This window comes from Xenopus tropicalis, chromosome 4, assembly GCF_000004195.4.
Source record: "Xenopus tropicalis strain Nigerian chromosome 4, UCB_Xtro_10.0, whole genome shotgun sequence".
NCBI lineage: Eukaryota > Metazoa > Chordata > Amphibia > Anura > Pipidae > Xenopus > Xenopus tropicalis.
The window spans coordinates 126,025,051-126,050,814 of NC_030680.2; the positions used below are offsets into that span (position 1 = coordinate 126,025,051).

Here is a 25,764-nt window from a genome sequence, read left to right on the forward strand (position 1 = left end):
TGCCGGCTGCTACATTGTTTCAAGAGACAAAAGCCGCAGTGCATCCTCCCTCTCTACCAAATATTAATATATATATATATATATAGCAACCCTGGCTCTCCTACCTACAGGTGTATATATATATATAGCAACCCTGGCTCTCCTACCTACAGGTGTATATATATATATAGCAACCCTGGCTCTCCTACCTACAGGTGTATATATATATATATAGCAACCCTGGCTCTCCTACCTACAGGTGTATATATATATATATATATGTATATATATATATATATATATATATATATAGCAACCCTGGCTCTCCTACCTACAGGTGTATATATATATATATATAGCAACCCTGGCTCTCCTACCTACAGGTGTATATATATATATAGCAACCCTGGCTCTCCTACCTACAGGTGTATATATATATATATATATATATATATATATATAGCAACCCTGGCTCTCCTACCTACAGGTGTATATATATATATATATAGCAACCCTGGCTCTCCTACCTACAGGTGTATATATATATATATATATATATATATATAGCAACCCTGGCTCTCCTACCTACAGGTGTATATATATATATATATATATATATATATATATATATAGCAACCCTGGCTCTCCTACCTACAGGTGTATATATATATATATATATATAGCAACCCTGGCTCTCCTACCTACAGGTATATATATATATATATATATAGCAACCCTGGCTCTCCTACCTACAGGTGTATATATATTTCATATGAAGAGCAATGGTTTATAACTTGTTGGAAAAATGTTGCTAATTTAAATTGCATAATTCATCTGTGTACAATGGTATGTGCCAATGGCAGCAATATCAAAAGCACAAATATTGTACATGCAACATTTTAATTTCAATAAAAGCTGTTGGAATAGAAATAAAAGCAGCAGTAATAGTGCAGAGAGGCAGACACTGCTTTCAAAAGCAATTACATTTAAAAATAGCTTTAAAATCATGGACAATTTGTAATGAATGTGTGCTGGAAAGCTAATCCCAGCAAAGTAATGTCAGTAGAGGGGATACTATTAGCAGCAGGCCATCATTTTTGTCTGGTGCGTGACTTGGCATTCTGGATTCTCATTCAGGAAAGAAGACAGTATAGAAATAGTGGAATCTATTAACTGCGTTGACATATCAACTCCTTATGTACTGTGCCACTGTACTTTTGTTTTGTTTTTTTCTGCTTTTTGCAGCCCCTTGCCTGGATTACTCCCTCCCCTCCTGCAAACCTTTACTATTGCATTCCTGTCTGCTGTGTTTCCATCTACATCACATCTTCACCAACTAATTTTACTACCAAAAATCCAGGTATTACTGTTAAGGTCCCCATACACGGGCCGATTGTAGCTGCCGATATCAGTCCCTTAGACCGATTCAGCTGCTTACCGGCCCGTGTAGGGGCACTAACGACGGGCCTGCCCGACTGACGTCTGGCCTGAAATCGGGCAGATATCGATTGGGCAGGTTAAAAAATTTAGTTGGATCAGGGACCGCATCGCCTCTCCAAACCGTCTGTGCCCATTACCATCGTTTTAATTAGATCGTTTGGCCCCAGGGCCAAACAACCGAATTAGCCTAAATTTGCCCCATACTGCCCTCACCCTTAGGTGGGGATATCTGGAGAAGATCCGCTTGCTTGGCGAGGTATGACCACCTTTAGTGCCTTTAATGCATGTTCCCATGCTGCTTGCAGGTTACATACCTTGTTCATTCTTTAGGGCAGTGAATCGTGAGTAACATTTTGCTTCCCAACCCCTTGAATGTTGTTCTCAGTGGCCTTAAAGTAGGTGCCCATTTTTTAATTCTTGGCTTGGAGGCAAGAGTTGATTGCATAAAACCCAGTGTAAAGCCAAACAGAGCCTTCTGTAGGCTGCCAGTTGACATAGGGGCTACCAAATAGCCAATTATAGCTCTTATTTGAACCCCCCAGGAAGTTTTTCCATGCTTGTGTTGCTCCCCAACACTTTTTTCATTTGAATGTGGCTCACTGGTATAAAAGGTTGGGGATCCCTGCCTTAGGGTGAAGACATACAGAACTACTAGTAGCAGCTACTGATGAATGTCTCTGCGTGTGTTTTAGCAGAGACAATTCTCAGTATGGTCTATGGCAGGGTATTTTCTGGAGTTTATTAGCCATGAAAAAGTAGCTGCTACTCGTAGCCCAGTGTGTCTTCACCCTTAGAAAGAATCATGGGACCAAGATTATGGGCACATAGTGGTGAGGAATACCAGCAATCCATTAGCCTCTTAGACTTTTGTTGATTGTGAATGCAAATGCAATGTTTGATCTTCATCACTTAGTCAAAATGTTTTTATGACTGGATGCCCTCCTTTTCTTAGAAAATAAGTGGCAGTATGAGACAGTAGCTCACTGGGTCTGGAATAAACAGATTGCTGTTGGGGTTGATTACCTTTGGGGTTTTTGTAAACACCCACCCATGCTTGGCCACCAAACAAAGCTGGATTTTAAGAAAAATGAAGACTTAAACACATTAAAATCATTGTTTATGGGTGTGTGTTTATACCTATAATCTTTATTTCCCCTTTAAAGACTTTGTAACCCCTCAAACAACTTTAAGGGAAATTATCTGAAAGTTCTCTCCCGATTTGTGACTAAAGGTGGCCATACACGGACCGATTTTTTACTTACAAACGACCGATCCCCGAACGATCCGATGCTATCGTTAAGTTATCGTATAGTTGGTGGTGTACGAACGATCGTCGGCCCACTAAACGAGCCGACATTATCGTCCCCAAAATCGATCGGCCAGGTTTAAAAATTTTGGTCGTTTAACGATAAAATCTGCCAGTTGGTGTGAGTGTCAGACATTTGTCTTTCAACGATTGTTCTCTGCGCATGTCACGATTGCCAGCAGCGGAAGTCAACGACATTCGATCGTACGTAGATGTACGATCGTACCTATTTTACGATAATGACGCGACAAAATCTTTCCCGAATTATCGTTGCCCGTGGATGGCATATCGTATGGGAACTCGATCGCCATACGATCGTTTGTCAATATAATCGTTCATCGCACAACGAGCGAAATCGCCTCGTGTATGGCCACCTTAAGCCATGTGGAGATTAAGGGCAATGGCGCACATTTTGTTGCCCTTGGTAAGTATCAATATACTGATTTCAAAGATGTTGATGTGGAGTACTGACTCCTGACCATTTGCCTTGGATCTTTCGATTCTCCACCCCAGTCCTGGTTCACAGAGTAAACCATGCCTTTCGAAAGGTTGGAATCTTGGCACCACCGCTGGAGGGATTGCTTTATTTGGCATGTGAGTGTGATGTGCACATTGAGATTGCTGTGAAGCTTGTTCCAGTGGCTGAGAAAGTTCAGTCGTAGGTAGCGCATGTGGAACAGCAGGATATAATGAGGCAGAGGAGGTGTGTGTTGGTAGATTGTGGCGCCGATTGCTGCCGATCTTATCTTGCATTGTTTTTCTGTAGTGAGAAAGACTTGGTGTGTTTACAAATTGAACAGAGGAAGGCGTTGGTTAGGGTGCTTCTTGCATAGTTGATTAGCCACCCGTGTGCTTGCAGATGTTGATGGTGGCTACTGAGAGGGTTGGTGCTTTCAGGATGAGATTGTCCAGATAAGGAAGTAGAAATAGGTCTTGGAGTTACATGTAGCCTACCAAGACTGCCATGACCTTGGTTAATACCATGGGCACCTCTGGGTAAGAAAAAGCACTGGCATGTCTGACGCTATGAGGAGGTAGACATCTGTAAGATATATTGGAAATAAGTCTTCCACCCTCCACCAGAGGGGATGGTAGTGTGTTTAGCCAACCTGACGCTGGGAGCATCGACCTTGGGGATGGTGTCCTATTTATCTCTACGGACTTGGTCTATAGGGTAACGTGTGTCCATGTGTTTATCCTTGTGTGTTCAATTCTTTCTGAAAAGTTTCATTTACTGGGTTATGCACCAGGAAGCAACATTGATTCTTGTTCCGAATAGTTTGTCTAATGTTCCAATTTCCTTTTGTTCTTCCTGGATCCCCCAGGAATGGAACATATCAGATAATAGCATTAACCGCTTCCGAAAAGTAGAGATGAAAATAAAAATTGTTGTTAAGGAGCTATCTTCCTACACATCCTACCTCCTGGAAGCAGAATGGCAAAGGTCTGTAGGAGGAAGGGTCAATGCTAATCTGACGCCCCCCCCACCAAAAAAAAACCAGGGCCTTCACCTTTTTACTCTCTTGCTCTATGCCCATTAACAAGGCATCTGCTCGCTTGTAGTTTTGATTTTGTTGCTAAGATCATCCGGACACCATTCCATGTGTGTCCAATATGGTTCTTTGCATTCACTATCAGTAGTAATGGCTGTAACTAGGGATAGGTAGGTGGGGCACACGCCTAGGGGACGGGTAAGAGAGAGATTACATACTGACTAGCAGGGCAGCAATGAAGTAGAGAGTAACTAGTAGGGAGGAACAACCATGAGTAGGGTGGAGCAACCGGTTGATGAGATGAGGCAGGGTACCAGGATCAGGTAGTATTACCTTGGACGCCAGTACAACTTGGCCTGGATCAGACCTTTCTGTAAGATAAGGCATATCTGTTGGGGCTTCTGTTGCTTTAAAAATGCTTCCAATCACAATCATGGAAGGGTCTAAACTGTACATACAGCTTTAATTCATAATCTTCCAGCATAAAGTTTTAGGACACAACATTGCATATATGACCTACTAAATGGCATTGTAGATGTCTATGCAAAAAAAAAAAAAAGAAATATAAGCTTCATCTCATGACAATAAGAATCTTTCTAGATAAAATTAATTAAAAGTGCTGTACCATTTGTGATATGTACTAATAATAAATGGTGTATTTTCCCATTTTATAGCTGGCTACTGATCCTAACCTGCTCGCTTCCAACCTGACCTGACAATCCACCTCTACTTATAGACACTGGCAGGGGAGAATGTGAGTGGGAACTAGGACTGGCCAATATGTGCACATATTTACAATTCAAGGACCTGAACTGGAACTGCTGCAGGCGCCAACAGAAAAGCAAGCAGTCAATTCTAATACATAACAATGTCCGTACTCGGGTGTTGGTTTCTTCGTTTCCTGCAATAAATACACATGCAGAGATACAAATTCATGAGTATGTTTAATTAAAAAAGAAACTGAAACAGTAACATTAACAAATCCATAAACACACTTGGTAACATGGTTCAGCAGCAGTATAGTGGGAGATATACTTATACATTATATATATGAGCTGTCAGTGCAAGATATCTGCAGCACAGTGCTTACTCCAGCAGTGTCTTCCATACTTTATCCAATTGCAATAGCCATTTATTATCTACTAATCAAAGTCCGCTAGTTTGGCTTAAAGTAAGCAACAAGGCCTGCACAAAGATGGTTGCTACTATTGAACATAAAGGCACAGGGTTAGGTACTAGGAGGGAAAGACAATACACAGAATTCAGGGATGAGCTACAAGATGAGAGTGCCCAACAAGCATGTAAAAACACTGAAGAGACAGCAAAAAAAAAAAGAAAAATGTAAGACCAATTGAAAATTCTGCTCTAAAAAAATACTCTATTTTTAAAGGGGCAATAAGGCAGAGTGAGAACTGGAAGCAAACTATTAAGTATCTACAATACTCCATCAGAGAGAGAAACAAAATAAAACCTGGGAGTCAAAATGACTTGCTTTCAGCTCGTTCCAATGCCAGGGCAGACGTGCTACAGACAGTTAACTTTACCCGCTGATCCCTTTTTAGCATGACGTAGCGGCAGCATGTGTTTGTAAAACCATGGAAATGCAGCAGCAAGTGGAGTATCATACTCTGCCATGTTTGCCGAGGCTTCTAAGCATAATTTCATTCTCATCCACAGTGGTATAATAAGCAGACATGTGCAGAATGATTACCAACACGTACTTTGGTTGGCTAAGAAACACAGGTTACAATTAAAACAAAAGCACACTCATACATCAGGGTTAGTCCGTTTCAGGGGTGCATGTTTAGAACATTTACCCCCACAATAACATCAGAAGCCATTGCATGATTCCATTACCCAGTACCACCATGACTAGCAGGCAAGGGTTTAATAAATATATATTGCCTGCTCAGGTTAGTTACACTGGATTCTGCCCCTTTTGCTACAGAGGAGCCTGCATATTGCATACTTCCCACAAACTAATGCACAAGCCTGTTTACCTACTTTGGTTTCAGTAGAGATATCAGGAAAAGAATTGCAGCATGTGGCGCCAGATATTAGCAACCATTGCCATCCTGAAACTGACAGCCAAGGTACCACAGGATCAGTTTGCTGCAGCTTGAGTGCCCAAAGATGGACAGGCAGACAATCATTTGAACAAGATTTAATGTTGAAAGGAAAGGTTATATCACTGGGTGGTGCCAAATGTTAAGTACCCCTCGGATTATAACTGCTTACCTCATACCCCTGGCAAGAGATCCTGGGCCCGCGCATGCACAGTTGAGCCAAAAGTCAGATTTTTGTTACAGTTCAGCTTTTCACTCCACTGCACGTGCGAAGACCAAAGGAGAAGCAGATCGCACACTTGCTTACAACCCACCTAGTGCAGTTTTCTCCTAACAGGAGCATCAGCCAGGGGGTTTAGGTAAGCAATTACAATCACTGGGGGGTGCATAACATTTTGGCAGCCCCCTAGTGATTGTAACTCTCCTTCTCCTTTAACCAATTCATAAGTATTATTATGCATTGCTAAAGAAAGGGTAAGTAGTTCCGAATGGGGTGAGTAAACTGTTTATCTGAATGGTGCAATGCTGTTTTTAGTGATCGCATGCAGGCAAGTTGCCTGACCAGCCATTTCTCTTTCAGTAGGAAGCAACAACTGGAGATTTAAGGTGGCCTACACATCGGTGTCAGCAGCTTTTTGGCCCATGTATGGGGCCCTCCAACAGGCCTACCGGGGGGCAGGTTTAAAAATCCAATCGGAGCGAGGAGCACATCAAAGTGGGTTTAGTGGGGAAAAGACTCACTTGTTGGCTAGAGCAGATCTTTCAGTGCAAGGCCAAGCTTTAGACTATTTTGACTAGACGAGGTCTCCCTACTGACGCCACAGAAGTCAAAACACCAGGGGTTCCATTGTTCTAAGACGAACTACTCCTTTATTGTCAATTATTTTGTTTTCTAGGACTCAGAAGGGAGTGCCAATCAGAGGAGCAAATGAAACATACAGGATAGTGCAAGTGTTTCCCCAGCATTAAATGATGCTGTTATGCTGGGGGTGCACTGGCTAAACAGTCCCAATATTGATGTCAAAGCTGCTAAATATCATAAGAAATGTGCAATGTGCTAAGAGGAGAACTTTTACATGAAATTATACATAGCATATATGTCCCCTTTAAGAGTCTGTCTGTCAGACAATTTACAGTAAAGCCTATTACAGTGTCAGATAGTGCTGTGTTTTCATGCTACTAAAACACATGGCACTTGAGTGCTCAAACAGTAGCCCTGTCTGCAATTATCCTGAAGCGCATCAGATCTTCAGGTGTGACATGTTCCTAATATGCCCCTGGCTTCCACGAGATATCCCAAAGAAAATACAACTGAATAATTCTCATGTTTATGTACCAGTAGTTTGAGCTCTGCTACGTTCATGGTAGCAGCTTAGTCTTTCTGGCTTGTAGTATAATTATTGGCAAATAATGCAAGCAGTACATGGTACTTTTATATGACAAACAATGGATATGGGGTGGGGGCATTTTCCAGGTTATTACTGGGATATACAGAGCCTTTTATTTATTATAATCTGATCCTCAGAAATTCCTACAAATCTTATGTTTGTTTTCTCTTCCACCAAAAAGGTATTGGAATCAGCACCTCCATGTTTTGCTAGTGTACAGCAGCTCTATAGTGATTATAGGCTTTTAGCAGCTGGTATCATTTAGAGTCTGTAGGAGCATCCTGCACACCTGTCACAAAGATAGCTCGGTGCTAACCAACATTACTTAACTATAATAGTAGCTTAAAGAGATATTGTTCAGAAGCACACCAGCCTGCAGTATGCAAAAGGTTTATAAATCAGTTTGATGTGGTTCTGTTGGGGAAAGGACATTTCACTCTCATTGTTATGTAAACCAGGTCACAAAAACACTTGTTTAAACGTTAAAAAAATATCAGCCCATCAACCCTCCGGAAGAGAGAAGACTGGTGTGACACACAGATAAGCATGAATAATATAGCTCTATATAGATTCAATCTGATATATTTCCTATAAATATATATAGGAATATATAAATATGTACACTGATGTGGTTAAAAGCCACAAGTCCAAAAGGTCTCTAAAAAGGTCCAAATTTCATTGCATTGCATTTCTTTGTTCTCAGCCAAAAGGACGGTTCTCTTGGGGAAGTCGCTACTGTCCAGCCCCAAGCATGGCAAGAACAAAAGGCCTGAGAAATGACAGTTTTCGGTGTAAAAACAGGTATATTTTTGAATTTCATAGAGAAGCAGGTTTACAGGTATTCGTATACAATCCTCGCCCCCAGAATCCGGGGAACCGTATCTCACGTGCTCCACATTTCTTATGCGACAAATGCCTATGCTGGAACAGTTCTTTGCATACCTTGGCAAGCATTAGGGCAACAATTCCCATTTTTAGCAGACCAAAAAAGCTCATAATCAGAAAAAAAGTTCACATAGAGAATAAAATGGATATCAGCATAATTTGGTTTATACAAGGCAAAAACTGCATGCAGCGCATGAGTGCAGTTACCTCCTTGTATCTGTGTGACGCACACAATCAGGTGAAATGGCTAAGCAGGACCAGGTCATTTGCTTCCTATATAGCGATTATTGGCTCTCATCTCGAATATGCTCCAAGATATTGATAAGACTGCGCAAGCCCAAAACATACCCTTTGTCTGGCCCATCATGCACTGTGGGGTCATCACGGAAGCCCTTATAGGTGCTGTGGGCAAAGTCAATCATGCGTACATCTACTTTGAGTGCGTGTTCCTTGGCCAATGGATCAGCTACAATGGCTGTCGGATAGTCTCTCCCATCATAAATAATGAGAAGGGAGCTAGAATAAAAGCGGTAAGAGGCTTGGCTTTCCAGAACACATTTAAGGCGCCTGAGCTTGCTAAGGATGGGTTCAAAAAGATCAACCCGCAGGCGAACCCCGTTGTGAAGATATTGGAACAGGGCCTGCCGGAAACCTTCTGTGCTCAGTCCTCTCCCATAGTACTTGTTTAAGCACAGGTAGTGTCCTGTGTCCACATGAAAGACCTGCAGAAAAATAAAGAGCAAGTTAACATTTTAACTAGATAGCAAGCTTTTTTGGCAAAAAAAATTGTAGAATTAGACTTCTCTTATTGATATACTATGGACAAATGTCCAACAACATTGATAAAGCCTGAATTGGTGCTGGTCACTTACCTATAGGTACAGCTGCTATTTAGCTTTTCCCAAATACCCAATTTGCTCTTCAATTTGAAAGCTAGGGATTTATCATGCTGTTTGACTAGTTACTAAGCATAAACAGGGTCAGACTGGTTATTGTGTTTTTAGTGGGCAAAGCTAGAAAAGGCCCCAGTGTGTGTTACTTATGTAGCCCTTTGGTCAACAGGCAATGTCCTAAACTGCAGTAGTGACGGTGTTTTCCCACCACTCTGCATCTTTCACTGTGGTAAGAGTGGCTGCGGGGAGTCCCAGGTTTTTTTTGTTTGTTTTTTTTAAGACACTCTCTTTTAAGAATTTGCACATTTAGAGGTGCATTTGTATAGTCTTCAAAGCCATACATAACCTGGTATAAACTTATAGTCCCACTGTAACTGGGACTTTCTGAATAAAGCTGAATTGTATCTCATACCCATAGTCTGCTTTCCTCAGCCATATCACTCGAATGACTTTGCCCTTTTTCTTCCCATCTTACACCCTTGCTCCCCTAGCATTATGTAGCTACCCCTCTGTATTTCCACAGATTAATGTTTAGTTATGAGAGTTCCTGCCTCTAGGTTCCCATTTATACTGAGAATATTTCAATCAGAGCAAAAGTTTCCAGTATAGCAGTCCTCATACAACTCTCCATTTCCTGCAGTGAAGCTATGTATTTCAAAGTAAAAAATGTTCATAATTATATGCCCATGGTACCTGCATGCCACATACTCTCACACCAAGGGTGGCTGATGTGCTCTGTTCGCATTTCTTCATCTGCCGGGCTGCCTTCTCCTCTGAGGCATCATCTCCATGTTGTCGTGTGCCCATTTTAAGATCCAAAACACAAGGAATCTCAAAGTGGTGGACCACATTTTCCAGCAGAAGGAACTCTGAGGTGGAAAGGGTTAAGGACCCGTGACAGAGCTGCAGTGTTTTGACAGAATTGTAACTGGCATTTGAAATATCACAACTTAAAAGATTAGCCTCTTTGCTGCCATATGAACCATAATACAAGGGCTACTAAAGGCCTATGCTAGCAAAGAGTTTCAAATGACTTTTTAAAATTCTCTTAGCCCTTTCTCTCATAGGATACTATATAATTTTCGCTCCTTGGACTCTGAGCGCATGCGGTTCAGTTGCTGCTTGTGGCATCGCAAGCTCCAAGGGTTGTAGCTTATTCTCTCTGAACTTATTTCACTGTTGCCGTCCAGCATCTGAAAAGGAACATCTGACTGCATGAGTAGCTCCAACTTCGGACTCTTCATCTCCGGTACACTAGAGGGAGATTGAGATTAAACCGGTGAAGGGAAAGAATAATAAACTATTTGTTAAATTTGGTGCACAAAATACATACAAAAATAGGGCTGTTCAGAAAGCAAGATAATAGGTCTAGTTCTGTAATGTGTGTATTAGAATCACTTTATCTCCTGTATTCACTTTAATTTGAGGTGAGCAGCAACAGAAGAGCCTGTAGCCATACATCTTATAATGCTGATAATGCAAATGGAAAGAGTCCACAGGAACAGCAACAAGCATCTCTAATTAAACAAGATGAACCTAGTTTATATAATCCTACCTAAAGCACCCCAAAAACATGCCTCTCCATCCTCCTCCCACATGCTATGCATATGCCAATGAAGATATTGAGATGGTTTAAAAAAATCTTAACTGTTTCTGCTACCTCTCTGTGTTTTCACTGGTTAGCTGTGGCCATTCTTCCTTATGGTCAGAACTGCTTGCAGTGCTACTTGTGCGGTGCAAGCCTCTACGGGAGTGTTTGCGTCTTGGATGCTCCCTCTCAAAAGCTTCTTCCTGGTCCACAGCTTCACTCTCCACAAAGGGATATGCTACTAGGTTGATGTAACCATCACTGTCTCCTTCAAAACAGACAGACACCACTCCTGCACAAACAAAACAAATACAATTAAAGCAATGGCAAAATAGAAAAATAGGTGTGCAGCATAAGGTTTTGATCTTCATGATCTAAATAGCTTCCACATTTGTAAATTCCATTCAACAGCATTAATAGCAGTGTACCTTTGTTGCAGATATACAGGGGCCATGTACCAACGTTGGAAGTTTTATATATAATATAAATACACATAAAAGGTCGAACTTCATGCCTTTTTTTCCCAACCTAACTTTCTATGTTATCCAAGTATCTCCTGCACCCAGCTGTGTAGCAATACACCATAGTAAAAGTAAAAACTGTGCATGCCTAGTGGGAACAAGACAATATGGACACAACATAGCAGTGCAGCATTCAGCAAGGTAAGATTTTTGCCTGCCTGGGGAGTTCCCAACATATGGGCACTCCCCCTCCCCCGGAGTGATTTCAAATTGACTTTATTTTAAGGAAGGACTACTATTGTATAAAGTCACGTTGAATTTATCTCCATTCAGTTCATTCACAAGTTGATGGTATTCCTCACTGGTACTGGGCCATATCAGTTAGACGTCATCACTGAAACTAACCTAGGCAGTTGTGTAATCTGTACAACAATTCATATCTACTTCCCACCATCCTAAATAAGGTACTTCCTATAGCTGTAACCAATAAAGGAATCATCAGAAAAGAAGATGGGGAGCTACTGGGGCAATTTTGGAGGCACAGATCTTCCCTGCTAAAGGTTTCTGGTCGCTCTGGGACTGTACAGAACCATAAAGCATAACAGGATTTCTAGCCTACTTGTTAAGCTTTAGTTCTCCTTTAATACATGTGTATTAAGATTTTCCATTCAAGGTGAAGTAATTCCTAGTGGTCATGAACTGTAATAATTTCATACCACGAATTTGCCAAATAAGAATTTTCATCTCCTAATCACACCCAAGCATGTATTATAATATCTGAGCACAATTTTTTTTAGAACTTTAACTACATATAATATAGACGATTCTATCAGACTCCCTATTTCAAATAATTGACCAGCCCACTAGTTAAAATAACAGCCTTAAGGGCGAAGACACACGGGGCTATCAATCGCACAACAAATTTTGTTGTCGCTTGTTAGGAAAAGATGAGCGACTTGTCGCTGGAACTCGCTTTTTATAAATCACAGCGACTAAATCTCCCTGTGGGACATTAGCCTTGGGCTACTAAAAATCCGTTAAACATTAAACCCAATAGGATTATTTTGACTCCAATAAGGATTCATTATATCTCAGTTGGGATCAAGTACAATGTTAAGTTTTATTATAAAAGAGAAAAAGGAAATAATTTAAATTATATGATTAAAATGGAGTCTATGATAGATGACTCTCTTGTAAATCAGTGCTTTCTGAATAACAGGTTTCTGGATAAAAGAGTCCATACATGTATTGATTTTTTTTACCTTTGTATTCTGGGGTGAATTCTTTCATTTCTGGTGGCAAAGACTCATAAAAACGCTGCTCCCTGGAGATGAGGGGTTTACACACAGTGTGGTCATCATAGCGCATCATACTGCTGTGCCCCCCAACTTGATGGATAAATGGCTCCAGCAGGACCCCCCGGCCCCTGTCGCACACTGTGTTCTTGATGCACTTCCCCACTTCCATGGTTTGACAAACACACATTGCGTTGGACGCCCGATGCTCGGTGGGGGCATGGGGAAGGGCTTGGGGGCCTGGGAGCAGCACTGCAGAGCAAAGGATACTGGATGGCAAGTCTCTCACACTGGAATCACTCCAGGAATCTGTGGAAATACCAATTAAAAGACAAATGATAGATTGCAGGAGCTACACTGAAATCTAAAAATATTGTGTGATGTAGCATTTTAACCCAGGGATGTTGCAGAACTACTCATATCCCTAGAGACAAAGGCTGTTAAATGATGCTAACTAAAAACTGCATTTAGAATAGCTGACAATCAGACAGGGTCCTTGTAATGTGTCCAGCTTAGGAATTCCTGGAAGAATTTGAAGATGCAAACCTTTGCGTGCCTGATACATCCCAACTCCAGTTTCAGCAGTGAGACTGTCAGACAGAACTAAATGTATCCCTTCCAGGTGGAGCAAGTGTAAGGAGGCTGCGGGCAGTTCATGCACAGAAACAAGAACAAGTCTCCAGTTCTAATAAAATGGTTTTGACGGCATCTTTCCTATGTCCCAGCCTGTCTTAGATCTAAGGAAGGATTATTTAGACTCTGTGTATTTCTGTTTCCAGCCCTATCCAATTCCATATTAAGTTCCCTAATGATCGAGCATTGAACCCCATGAACTAAAAACCTAAAACCATCTGGAGGCTCAGGTTCTGTCCTTGGATACCTGGCTAACCCCATTCTCATGCCAATCACCTTCTACCTGAACCTGCAGGGCTATGCAGAGACGTGCCAATCAGCACATCATGATCTTTCCAAGTTCTTTATGTGCAAAAAAAAGGATATTTATGAAAAGGTGGTAGACGTCATCTGACAAATATAAAAGTGAATTTTCCCTTTAAAGAGAAATTACACAGACTGTAGAGAGTAATAAAATATCCATTTATAGCAGTGCTGTCCAACTGGCGGCCCGCGGGCCCCCCTCTGTGTGGCCCCCCACCTGTCTGGCTGCTTTGATGGCTTACATTTGAGTAAGCTTTAAATGGTATCAGTACTGAGATTAACTGGCCCCCTGCATGGTTCTCACCTCAGATTCAGCCTGTAATCCCTCTGTATTGTTTAAACACAGAGGGATTGTTCACCCCCTGTTCACCCCCTGCAGTGTTCACACCTCAGGCTCAGACTGTAATCACCCCCATTGTTCACTTCTTCACACCTCAGACATAGGTACTGTAGGCAGAGTATGGCACATACAGCCAGCATAGGGCAGGTAGAGTATGGCACACACAGGTAGCATAGGTCAGGGAGGGTATGGCACACACAGGAAGGGAAGGGCAGGCAGAGTATGACACACACAGTCAGGGTAGGGCAGGCAGAGTATGGCACACCCAGGCAGGCAGAGTGCTGCCTGTGTGTGCCATAGTCTGCTAGCCCTATGCTGCTTGTGGGAGGTGAACCTGGCAGGGGTTTGTTGTGGGAGTTTGTTAGCAGTTGGAAATAGCCATTAAATGGTCCCTAAGGTGTGTAATTATGTACTGGGGGTTGCTCTGCTATCCACAGGGGAGGAGGCATATGGAATTTAAGGGTATATCTTAATATGACATAATTCTTTCACATATGAATGATGGTTGATATCCCCACAGCAAGGACCAAGCATTTGGGATTTTGCTGTGCTACCACCATTGTGATAAAATAGGTGTGGTTTGAAGTGGGTGTGGTTTCAAAAAGGGGAGTGGTCAAAACTGGCTTCCATTAGCGGCCCTCCACCATGTATGCTAGAGAAATTCCGGCCCTCGGCACCGTAGAAGTTGGACAGCACTGATTTATAGGAACAAAAAAAAAAAAAATCCTCCTGTATGTTAATACCCAAGTGGGGGAACACACTCAGAGTTGTATACTAACTGCTGTACAACCCATATTTACAAATGGAAATAGGGATTCAGATCCAATTTGGAATCTGGTTGAATCTTTTGTGAAAGTTTGGGTGTTCTGTCAAACACAAAATTCTGGGATTTGGTAAGCCTTTTTATTTGCGAAACCTGCTCATTAAGGTTATTAGCACCCACAGGTGATAAAAGGAGCAGTGAAACATGGGCAATGGTTAGGTTGATGAGCTCACAATTTAATGAAGAGGCAGTAAACTTTGAGGTTAAAAACCCACAGACTTCGGTATCAGAAGTTGCGCAAGGTTGCCTGCAAGAGGATACTTTGCATCACTTCGGTAATCTGAAGTCGTGCAATGGGCTTTCCACTGCCAACTTCTATTGTTCCCGGTGGAAAGCCCTTTCGGAGCAGTTACTCACCCGCAAAAGGGGAGATCTATCTCAGGCAAGTAACCGGCTCAGTTGGTTCTTACCCTAAAAGAACAGGGCTCCTTGCAGAGGCCCCACTCCCCAACCTTATCATCCACACACATGAAGGAGGCCCTAATCCCTTGTATCTAATCTGAAAAGGCAAAGGATGTGCATTGGAGTTGGCAGCCACTATACCTGTCCAAGACCATTCCTGGTCCCTAGTTCTGAAAAAGGAGCATGTGTACTGCAAGGCTTCTTATACACATCTTCTAAGCTGTAATAAGCAACAGTGCCCATATGTGACTCAATCCAGACACAGCCGCTGCACAGCATCGTAAGTGGGGGAGCAGGAGCCCCTTTAGGAGTCTGAATAAAGTTGCTGGGGACCTTTGCAAAGGGCACTATGCTTTTTACATTACCTATCCTTTCAGGATTTTTGAGGTCCTCAACCTAATCTGAGTAGCTTACATCTATCACTTGGCCTAACTGTCAGCTTCCAGCAGGAGTCAGCAATGCGCAACAGTATAGCCGAGTTGTTTGCAGAAAGAAAAGGTTTGGTTGAGAAAGCACAGTAATCAGCTATTTATATTTCAAAAGCTACAAAAAAATAAAATTAAGAAAAACCCGATTGTGACAAATGATTAGGGTACCCACTGCAATTTTGCTGCATGTTTAGATCAATGAGCATTCTCCCCTAATGTACAGTGCTGGCACCTTATGTATAAATATAGGACATAAGGAGGATGCACAGGAATGCATGAATATGAACTAGAACACACATTTTATAGTATTTAATCCACAGTTCCCTAATAGGGATTGTGCTCAGGATGTATATCCCTCTGATCTGAATAGTATATTTGCTAGGCGTGCCTTGCACTGCTTTCTATCCCCCATATTTAGAGCAGCAAGAGAAGCGGTGCTGGGGGAGGAGGGACAAAGGGGGTTTGGAGATAAAGACAGGCTGAAAGACAAGTTGGCATTCATAATCTGAAGTCCTGACATGCTTTAGGTACCCTCCCCAAATCTTGTGTCAGCACCAGAACAGCATGATATGAAGGGCAGGCAGGAATAAAATGAAAGTATTCTGTAAGCAGTTTAATAGGTCTCTGCATACATGGGCAAGGTGGCACATAATGCACTGCAATGCAGCAAAGAAAGAAAACACTACACGGGGGGAGAGTTCTGTAGTGAATGTGCAGCCTGTAGGTCATACTGGGAAATAGCCCCGCGCTGTATAATGTCCTCATGTGACCCAAACCCTCACACACAGTGACCTCTGGAGTCAAATGCCTCCTGGTATTTCCCAAGGAATAACAGTTCCAGGGCAAAGCAAAGGCCAAATGCTTCTCACATGCCATAAGACTTTATTCCCCACATTATACCCCCTTAGGACACGTTAGAAGCTACAAGCAGTTAAGACTTTCTGCACCCAAAAACTATATTTTGTACAGTGGTAGGAAATAACATTCTCAGCAACTTTGCAATATACATTCATTAAACATTTGCAGTGGTTTTAAAGTTATTTATACAGGTATGGGACCTGTTATCCAGAATGCTTGGGACCTGGGGTTTTCTGGACTTAAGTAGACTTAAGTCTACTAAAAATCATTTAAATATTGAATAAACCCAATAGGCTTGTTTTGCTTCCAATAAGGATTAATTTTAGTTGGGATCAAGTACAAGGTACTGTTTTATAATTACAGGGAAAAAGGAATCATTTTTAAAAATGTGAATTATTTGCTTATAATTGAGTCTATGGGAGATGGCCTTTACATAATTCAGAATTTTCTGGATAATGGGTTTCCCTGTACAGGTATAAGATCTGCTATCCCATAACACCTTCAAGAACCTCAAATAAGATAGAGGTATAAACCAATAGTGATTTAAAATGCAATTACATTTACAAATACATGTAATGAATGAATATAATATTTAAAATACATTTTGCTTCACTGTGCTATTTGTTTCTGGTGAAAATTCCCTTTTAAACACAAAAAAAAAAAAAGTTGGAAACATATCCTCTCTCTATATCTTCACACACACACACAAAATCCAGGATTCGGTTCAGGGTCCAAATTCCTAGCTGAATCCTTAAAATCATGTGACTTTTCCATTGTGGAATTTTTTTTACTGCACGACCCCTTGTAACATAATTTACACATTCAAATCAGGATTCAAAATTTGGCTGAATGCCAAAATAGTGGATTCCGTGCAATGTATATCATATATATAGGATCCTCAGAGTTACAACTACATAGATATTGAGTGGGATGTGAAGAGAGCTACAGTATTAGTTGTGCTTTCCTGCAATAAACATAGCAATGATGTAATATTACATTTTGTTAAGATCATAAGTCTTAGTTTAGTGTGACCAATACCCAACAATAAAGGAAATCAGGAAGGCAAGTGAGTGTATTAGTGCCAGTACCTGCACAAACACATATCAGTGTGAGCCAGACAACACAACCATGCAGTCTCCTGCCACAGAAACATTCCTAAGCCCTTACACCTTAGTCTAATAATAGTGTGCCTGATATAAATAACCTCCCACCCCTCTCCCACTATTCAATCATAATGTGTAATGATAAAACATGCAGCACACCCCTTGGTTTTCTTGGTATTTGTGCTGAACATACATTTTGCTTACTGACTAAAAGTAGTTTAGGATGTCTCCATCACAGTGTTTCTCTACCAGCTTAATGTGATACCCCTCTGTGCTGCCTCTTATTAACATTAATGGGAACAACTTACAGCTCTGCCAACAGTTTTTAGCCTGAAACCACTGCCGGTTCCATCCATGAGAACAACTTTCTGGATAATGGGTTTCAGGATAACGGATCCCATACCTGTAGTATGTAATATTGGTAAATCCTAAATGGAAAATTGCGATTTTAAGAATTAAGGGCCGCGCCCCCTGGGATCATAGGATTCACAGGGCACACAAACAAGCCAAGGCACACATACATGCTAGGCCCCATCAGCCAATTAATGGGCAGAGTTCTGCCTTTTACTCCCACACTACTTCCTGTTACAGTCAGAGCTGCATTATTTCCTGTCAGCTGATCTCTGAGGGAACACACAGCCCATCACTAAATGGGGGCTCAAGGGAAAATATCTAAAAGGGCAATATTTACAATATATATATTCCAGTTTTATGAGATTCTTTAATAGGTCACTTAATATAAATTATTTGTTGTTTAAGTGACCAATTAAAGAATCTCATCAAACTGGAATATATATATCGTAAATAAATAAAACTAAAAAATCCAAATATAATTTTTATAGAATTTTTGTTTTTTATTCAGATGAGTTAAAGGAAAACTATACCCTCGGAGTGAATACTAAAATAATTATATTTGGATTTTTTAGTGAAATGTGCAGAATATATTTTCAGCATATGTTCTGTTTATAGTGATCATGTTTAAATTAGGGTGTATATAGGTAAATACTGCCTATAAATACTGGAGAAGGAAAGGCTTTGTCACTGGGGGGGGGAGCTCCCAGTGACTTTAATTTAGGTTCTCCTCTAGCTTCTGTCTTTGTGCTGTGCAGTAGAGTGAAAAGTCGAATTTTAACAAAAAAGCCAGCTTTTTCACTCTACTGCGCCAGCCCCGGATTCAGAAGACAGAAGGAAGAGGAAACACTCGCTGCAGGTACCCAAGGTTGGTGCGGTTTTCTCCTAACAGGAGCACCAGCCAGGGGTATAAGGTAAGCGATCCGTCACTGGGGGTGCTAAACATTTGGCAACCCCCAGTGATTTTTACCTTTTCTTCTCCATTAAAAGTATTTTCACTTTATATTACTTGTCCTTGGAGATCTACAGAAGGATACACAGAATCCCAATTCACTTACAAGATTTTGCTTACAGGCTTTTTAAATCAAAATTATAAACCAACATACTGTTTGGAGGCCCCCCTCTCAGTTGTCCGTATGAGGGCACATCTTTCCAGCAATATATTATCCTGGACACACACCAAATATTCCATCTGCTACAATCCAAAATTATCTGCCAACAGGTCACTCAGCTTACCGAAAGGTCTAACTGGCATATAGCAGTAATAGCCAAAGGTCAGCTGATGTGTGGATAGTTTTGGGATTTTCCCAAAGGCTACTTTATGACAGGATTACCCAGACACAGCCAGCAGAATAATATAAATAACTGCTGCTGTCCCACTGTATGGAGATACTGACACTAAGCACTAAGCATACGTAAGTGTACATAACTAACATTGCACCGTAAGGGTGCAATGTGATTTTATTCACTGATTCTCTTATCTTGCTTTTCACTACTTCCTAATGCTTAGAAAGATTCTCATAGACACAGAAAGCCGAATTCATGGAGCAGCGCCAATGTGTAGGTGGGGTTATCAGGAGAAGATCGACATCGCCAAGCGAGCGGATCGGCCCGTGTATGGGGACCTTTAGGCTCCTCACATTGAATTCAGCTGCTAGATTTACCCCCGGGCCAGCTAGGGGAATTTTAAAAGCAGCACCAGCATCTTACCTGTAGCCTCCTTCCGAGCTTTCTGGATAAGAGGTCCCGTTCCTGTACTAGTTAGTGTTGTCTGAATACAGGAAGACCATTTTCCATATAGCATTTTAAATAATTTTTTTTTGTCTTCCTAATTTTTTTTTTTTTTTTTTTTTTATTAGCAGCCTTAGGCTACTGGCACTTAGGGAGATTTGCCACTCGCAGTTTAATCTGGGCTACCACAGGCGTCAAATCTTATTGTGTGCCTGTAGTCTTAAAGGAGAAGGATAGGTAATATCACAGGCTGGTGCTCCTGTTAGGAGAAAACAGCAGCGGCCTGGGGTAGCTGCAATAGAGCGATCCTTATCCTTCTTCTGTCTTTGTGCCACTTGTGCACTTGCAGTAGATTGGAAGGCCGAACTTTAACAAAAAAAAAAGCCAGCTTTTTTTGCTCTGCCACTGCCACGTTATAAGCCACTAGAAAGATAAAACAGGATATTCGCTTTGCTAAGTAATCACAGAATGCCTGTGGAAAATCAGCCATGCGCAGAGACCCAAAAGCATCAACACTAATAGTGCCCAGTTAAGGCAAAATACTACTAATACAAGCATGGGCCATTGAATTATACAATTCATACAACAGAAAAAAAAAAAAAGTTTCATTTTGTGCTAGTTTTACATTCAGCTCTGGTCTAAAGTTGTATAAGGAACTATTCATATGCTTTTGAAAATTTCGAGATAGTATCTCTTCAGTTACACCAAAAACAAACAATATTTTCACCTACACACAGGTTTCCTTTTAATTATGTTGTACATGATAAGATTTTTTTAAATGAACTGACAGGTTGTTTACATGGAGGGAAGTTCTAGACAAAGAAATATTTAGCATTAATTTATCCTGACAATATTAACAAAACCACAAGATTTGACACCGAGGGGGTACATGTTTTCCATTATTAACTACTTCCCCATGAATATCAGTGCACTGACTCTCCCCATAGAAGAGATCTGTTCAGACACTGAATTATGTACTTTATGAACCTGCTATCCCTACTCAGGTCTGTGTCCTCAGAAGCTCCACCAAATGACCTTTTAATGGTCCTTTCATTTACAACAAGCTGCCTCTCCCCAGCACCCATGGAGTTTCCCATCCTGTGTCTGTGCAAGATGTGCCCTGATAATGTTGCTGGGAGGTTGCTGCCCTTTGTGTGATTGCAGAATGGATCCAAGACACCATGCAAGACAAGGCTATCCCCTCCTAAAGGGATTACTACATAAAGATCAGCTGAGCAAAATCCCAGTCTTTCAGCTTCTAGATTCAAATTGAAAGGGAGCAAGAAAGTGAGTGCTAGTGCACAGGGCTGCAATACATGGGAACTAATACAAGAGCTGATGTAACTTGCTCTTTAAGGGGCTTATTTAAAGAGGGAAATGTTTTCCTGTGATACGAAAAAATAAATAGCTTTCTTTATATTATAGGCTAATTACAGGGAAAGGTGAATACAAATCAGATCCATGGTGATATAATGAACTTCATTGCATACTCTTTTTTTCTTTATGGCCCTTAATACTAATCCTAAAGCATACTGTAATATAAGAGCCATTAAATGTGCCTGAACCTGGAAGAAGCAACATAAAAAGTGTTTCAAACTAATTAAAATATAATAAACTGTTGCCCTGCACTATTAAATGTTGTTTGCTTCAGAAACACTACCATAGTTCTAGATAAGCAAAGATATATAGATAAGTTAAGAAATAGATAAGTAAATAAACTGTGGTGTAGCCATGGGACAGCAATTCAAGCTGGAAAAAGAGTCATAGGTTACACAGCAGATAACATGTTCTGTAGAATACAATTTGTTTTACTTATCTGTTATCTGCTATATAACCTGTGCCACTTAGGGCTCTGGTAAACGGGGAGATTAGTCACCCGTGACAAATCTCCCTTGTTGTGGGCGCCGCGTATGCCATCCCACCGGCAACTTACATCTTAGCTGGTGGCACGGCGACTAATCTCCCCGTGTGCCACAGCCCTTAGCCCTATTTCAGTGTGAATAGCTGCCCCCATGGATATGCAGCTATGTTTAAGGAACCCTACGATAGTTTATATAAACAAAAACACAACTTCCCAGTGCAATGCAACAGTATGTTATATTTTAATTACTTTAATACTCAAGTTTTGGGTTCCAGTTGGGTTCCAGTTTTACTGTTCCTAGGGAGTCTCGTAAGTCACCATACACAGCAGTCAACTTGGCCTTCCCAACGGCCTGCCTGACGTATCTTTTTATATGTATGTTTTCATGCAATTGGGATGGGACACATGGGGGGAAATTATTTCATGCACATGGATGTGTCTTTATAAAAAGCCAATAAAGATAGACAATTTTGATACACTTTTCTAAACAGCATTCTATGTAAGCGGTTTATTAGGTCTTTAATTCTCTGCTAAAAAACATATTCTTGGTAGTTCAGAAATCCTGTCAAACAAGGACAGCTCTGCTACACCTGTGTGGTCCTCCCACTAAAACTCTCCACAGGCCCACAGTATGATCCGATCACTGGCCCAGCTCGTAACGGTCCAAATCAGAAAAAGATCCACTCATCTGAGAAGATGACCAGACAAGTGGATCTTTAGGTGTATGGGCAGCTTTGGCACTGGGATGATGGGCTGCAAGAAATGCACACTCTAATTATAAGCCCCAGAACACACCAACACACAAGCATTATGGCATTCACACTAATTCCACCAATACAAGAACCAAATGACATGTTGCAAAACTTCAAATGGTTAAAACTACAAAAGCAAGCAGGCCCAGGGTTAAAGAGGAAGCATATGCTGGCAATACAGGAAGGGTAGGACCCTTATCTAAGGGTGGGAACAGTGCAGACATGTCAGACCTGCAGCACTTCCGCTGTTGGCAAACTCCAACTAGGGTGCTGGGAGTTACACACCCACAACTGTACATCTGCATACTGGCCCACATTAGGCCAATGCAACACACAGGCAGCTGAAGGCTTTCCTTCTAACCCTATAACAGGTTATTTCTAGGGACACATATAAAAAAAAAAAAAAGGGAAGAAATAAATAACCATTTGCTTACCTGTTGCTTTCAACCTATATAATTATTACACACACTTTAATTAGACAAAAGATTGTAAGCTCTATATGACAATGATCACTAATGTCTCTCTTATATATAATAGGTGCATATTTGTATATTTGTTCTTATTAATTGGATTATGGCCTTGTCTGTGCTACTGCCATAAACAAACTTGCTATACAAAGATATACATATATTTAACCTTTCCCACCCTATAAAGTGTTTGATGCACTGTGTCTAAACACAAAAGGATGAAATCTGCTCACATAGCAGTGAAGGAAGCAGAAGCCCAGCCTACACCTGGTGCCTCACACTGTCCCACAAAGCCAGTGCCAGCAGGAGTATAAATACTAGGAGCCTAACAAGCCCAGGGTAACACATGCCCAACACTGACACAACCCAATATATACACAGTATAACGCCCTGCCCCCTAGCCACACACCCCAGCAAGCATCCCTTGTAATGATGGGGAATAATAAGCCCTCTTTGCCCTCAGCTAAAGCTGAAAGTGACACACAGGAGCCGGTCTCACCCACTGACCTATTCCCTGAAACCAGCTGGCCTGCTCCTGGCATTAGGCGCACATGTGTATCTCTCCCACACACGATGCTCCCCTGCAGGCAGTGCCCTAGTACCTGTGTGAGTGACAGAGGCACAGCCATAGCCAACAGCCTCTTGCTTACACCCCGGGGCAGCGCCTCAGCTTCTCACCTAAAGGCATTAGTGCAGCCACTCCCAGCCCGAATCTGTATACCCCTCCTCTAATGGTACTTGCCAACTTTCCCACAGCCCACCGCTTCCCTCAGCTTACAGATATATATAACTTACACCTTGCGAGCTGACTCCCCCTGGCCCCAAAGATGCCCAGTCCCCTCAAGCCCCACAGAAGGATTACACCTAGCGCCATACCTCCACTTTCCTTTCCAGCTGCCTCCCCCGGTGCTTTTCCCGGGCAGGGATTTGGGGGGCCGCTGCCCGCGGATCTCTCCTCCCCGGTCCTAGCTCCCCTCACCCGCTCCAATTCTGTTCAAATCAACAACAAGATGGCGACTAGCCGGAAAGAAGGCGGCTCGGAGCGCCAGTGTCATGGCAACAGTCAGACTAAGCCCCTCCTCCCACACATACATGAGGCAATAGGTCCTGCCTCACTGTAGCACTCATTCTCTCCATAGGGTAAGACAATTGTCATTCTCACTCAAGGACCGCCCACTAGAGCCGCTGTCATATACACTGACAGTTTCCAAACTCACGACTGAAGCCATGTGACTTGTGAAGGCGTTACGATTGAATGAAGCTAGAGATTGGGGGCGGTCTTTCCCCGCTCTCACAATGTCAATCAATTTACAGACTATGCCTGGCTTGGCGCCAATTGCTGGTGGGGGGCTGTCAGTGAAGATGTGGAGAAAAATGATGAAGCTGTTAGCCCGGGTGGCTATGGGCAGCGGGTTTGATAGGCTTTGTGATAGTATTACTGCATGACCCGGGAGTGCTGTATATGGGCCCTGCTGCAGATAGAGGGACTACAATTCATGGCATTCTGGGTAGGACTGACAGTACCAGCGGCTCGTCTGAGCTTGAGTCAAGGGCAATTGCTCTCAGCCCTTTCCGGGCCCATGACGTCAGGTTCTCTGGGGGCCCGGCTCCATGGTCCGTGGCTTTTGCTGTAATATTGTCCCTTTTCTATGTGAATAGGGGTGCCACCTTTCTCTTCCCCATTAATAAGATTGAGATTAAAGCCGTGTATCAGGCCAGTGGCTACACATCCATGGGGCAAGATAATGATCGCACCCTCACACTGGGACTATATTGCCATGTATCATAGTGCTGCCTTCATAGGATTACATAGATATGCAAGCTGCATCTATGTGAATATTGACTAATTAGCAGTCCAATTAATGTCTGTAGGAATTATGCTTGATGCCAGTGTTATACACAATGACAGAAATACAGGTATTCTTTCCACATTAAGTTGTGACTTTCATGTCCTGTTTTTAAAGGGTATTCCTACCAGCACTTCTCAAACAGGCAAGAGGGACTTGAGGCGGCAACTCTAGTTGTATTTAAACAACAGCAAAGCACTTAAGCAATGGTTAAAAGGTGCTGTTTGGGTCTGTGTCTTGGACCTACTGGGCAAATAGAACGAGATCTTTCAACACAAATAGTTGAGTGAATTAGGACAACGCACAAAAATGGGGTTGAGTCTGTATTATCTTAAAGGGTAACTATCACAAACATTTAATATATGCTTTATCTCATGGAAATAGGAAACCTTCTAGACATAATCAGGGCCACTATCAGAAACTTTGGGGCCCCCCATGAACACAAGCGCATAGTACCAAATTTCAGCCATGTCCCTTGTGTGTGCGCGATAGAAACAGCTGATGTTACTCTATAATAAGCAGATCATATAAAGCAGTGGTTCTCAACCTGTGGGTCGGGACCTCTTTGGGGGTAGAACGACACTTTCACAGGGGTCGCCTAAGACCATTGTTAAACACATATTTCCAATGGTCTTAGGAACAGAGACTACTATGCTCGGGGGTCACCACATCATGAGGAACTGTATTAAAGGGTCAGCGGCATTAGGAAGGTTGAGAACCACTGATATAAAGAGTTCCATTGATTAATGTGCTAATAAGTCATTCAGTTTATTGGGCGTCAGTGGAGTTTACCTTAAGTTTAACCCCTTCCCACCTACCTGCCCCTGCTCTGTGCTGTCATTGTTTGATATGGAAGTTACATAAGTTTTTGCATAAGCTCCATAAACTGCGTAAGTTTAGGGTCAGTAGTAGATCACAAAATAGTAATCATTAATGTGCTAATAAATCTGTCTTTTAATTGGTGGTCAGAGGTATTCATATATAAGTTTCTTTGAAAGTAGCATAAGTTTTTGCATAAGCTACGTAAGGTGTGGGGGCCCAATTATGTTGCTATGGGGCCCAATAACCAGT

General features: G+C 41.8%; 1 protein-coding gene across 1 annotated transcript; it reads right to left on the bottom strand.

The window, feature by feature from the left end:
- Positions 1 to 5,145: 5,145 nt before the first annotated feature.
- Positions 5,146 to 23,837, bottom strand: ip6k1 (inositol hexaphosphate kinase 1). Its single transcript, NM_001079117.1, is given in 6 exon segments — positions 5,146 to 9,279; positions 10,144 to 10,319; positions 10,523 to 10,704; positions 11,111 to 11,330; positions 12,762 to 13,103; positions 23,723 to 23,837. Coding segments are annotated over 5 exon segments (1,239 nt in total). The 5' UTR covers positions 12,985 to 13,103; positions 23,723 to 23,837; the 3' UTR covers positions 5,146 to 8,841.
- Positions 23,838 to 25,764: the final 1,927 nt, after the last annotated feature.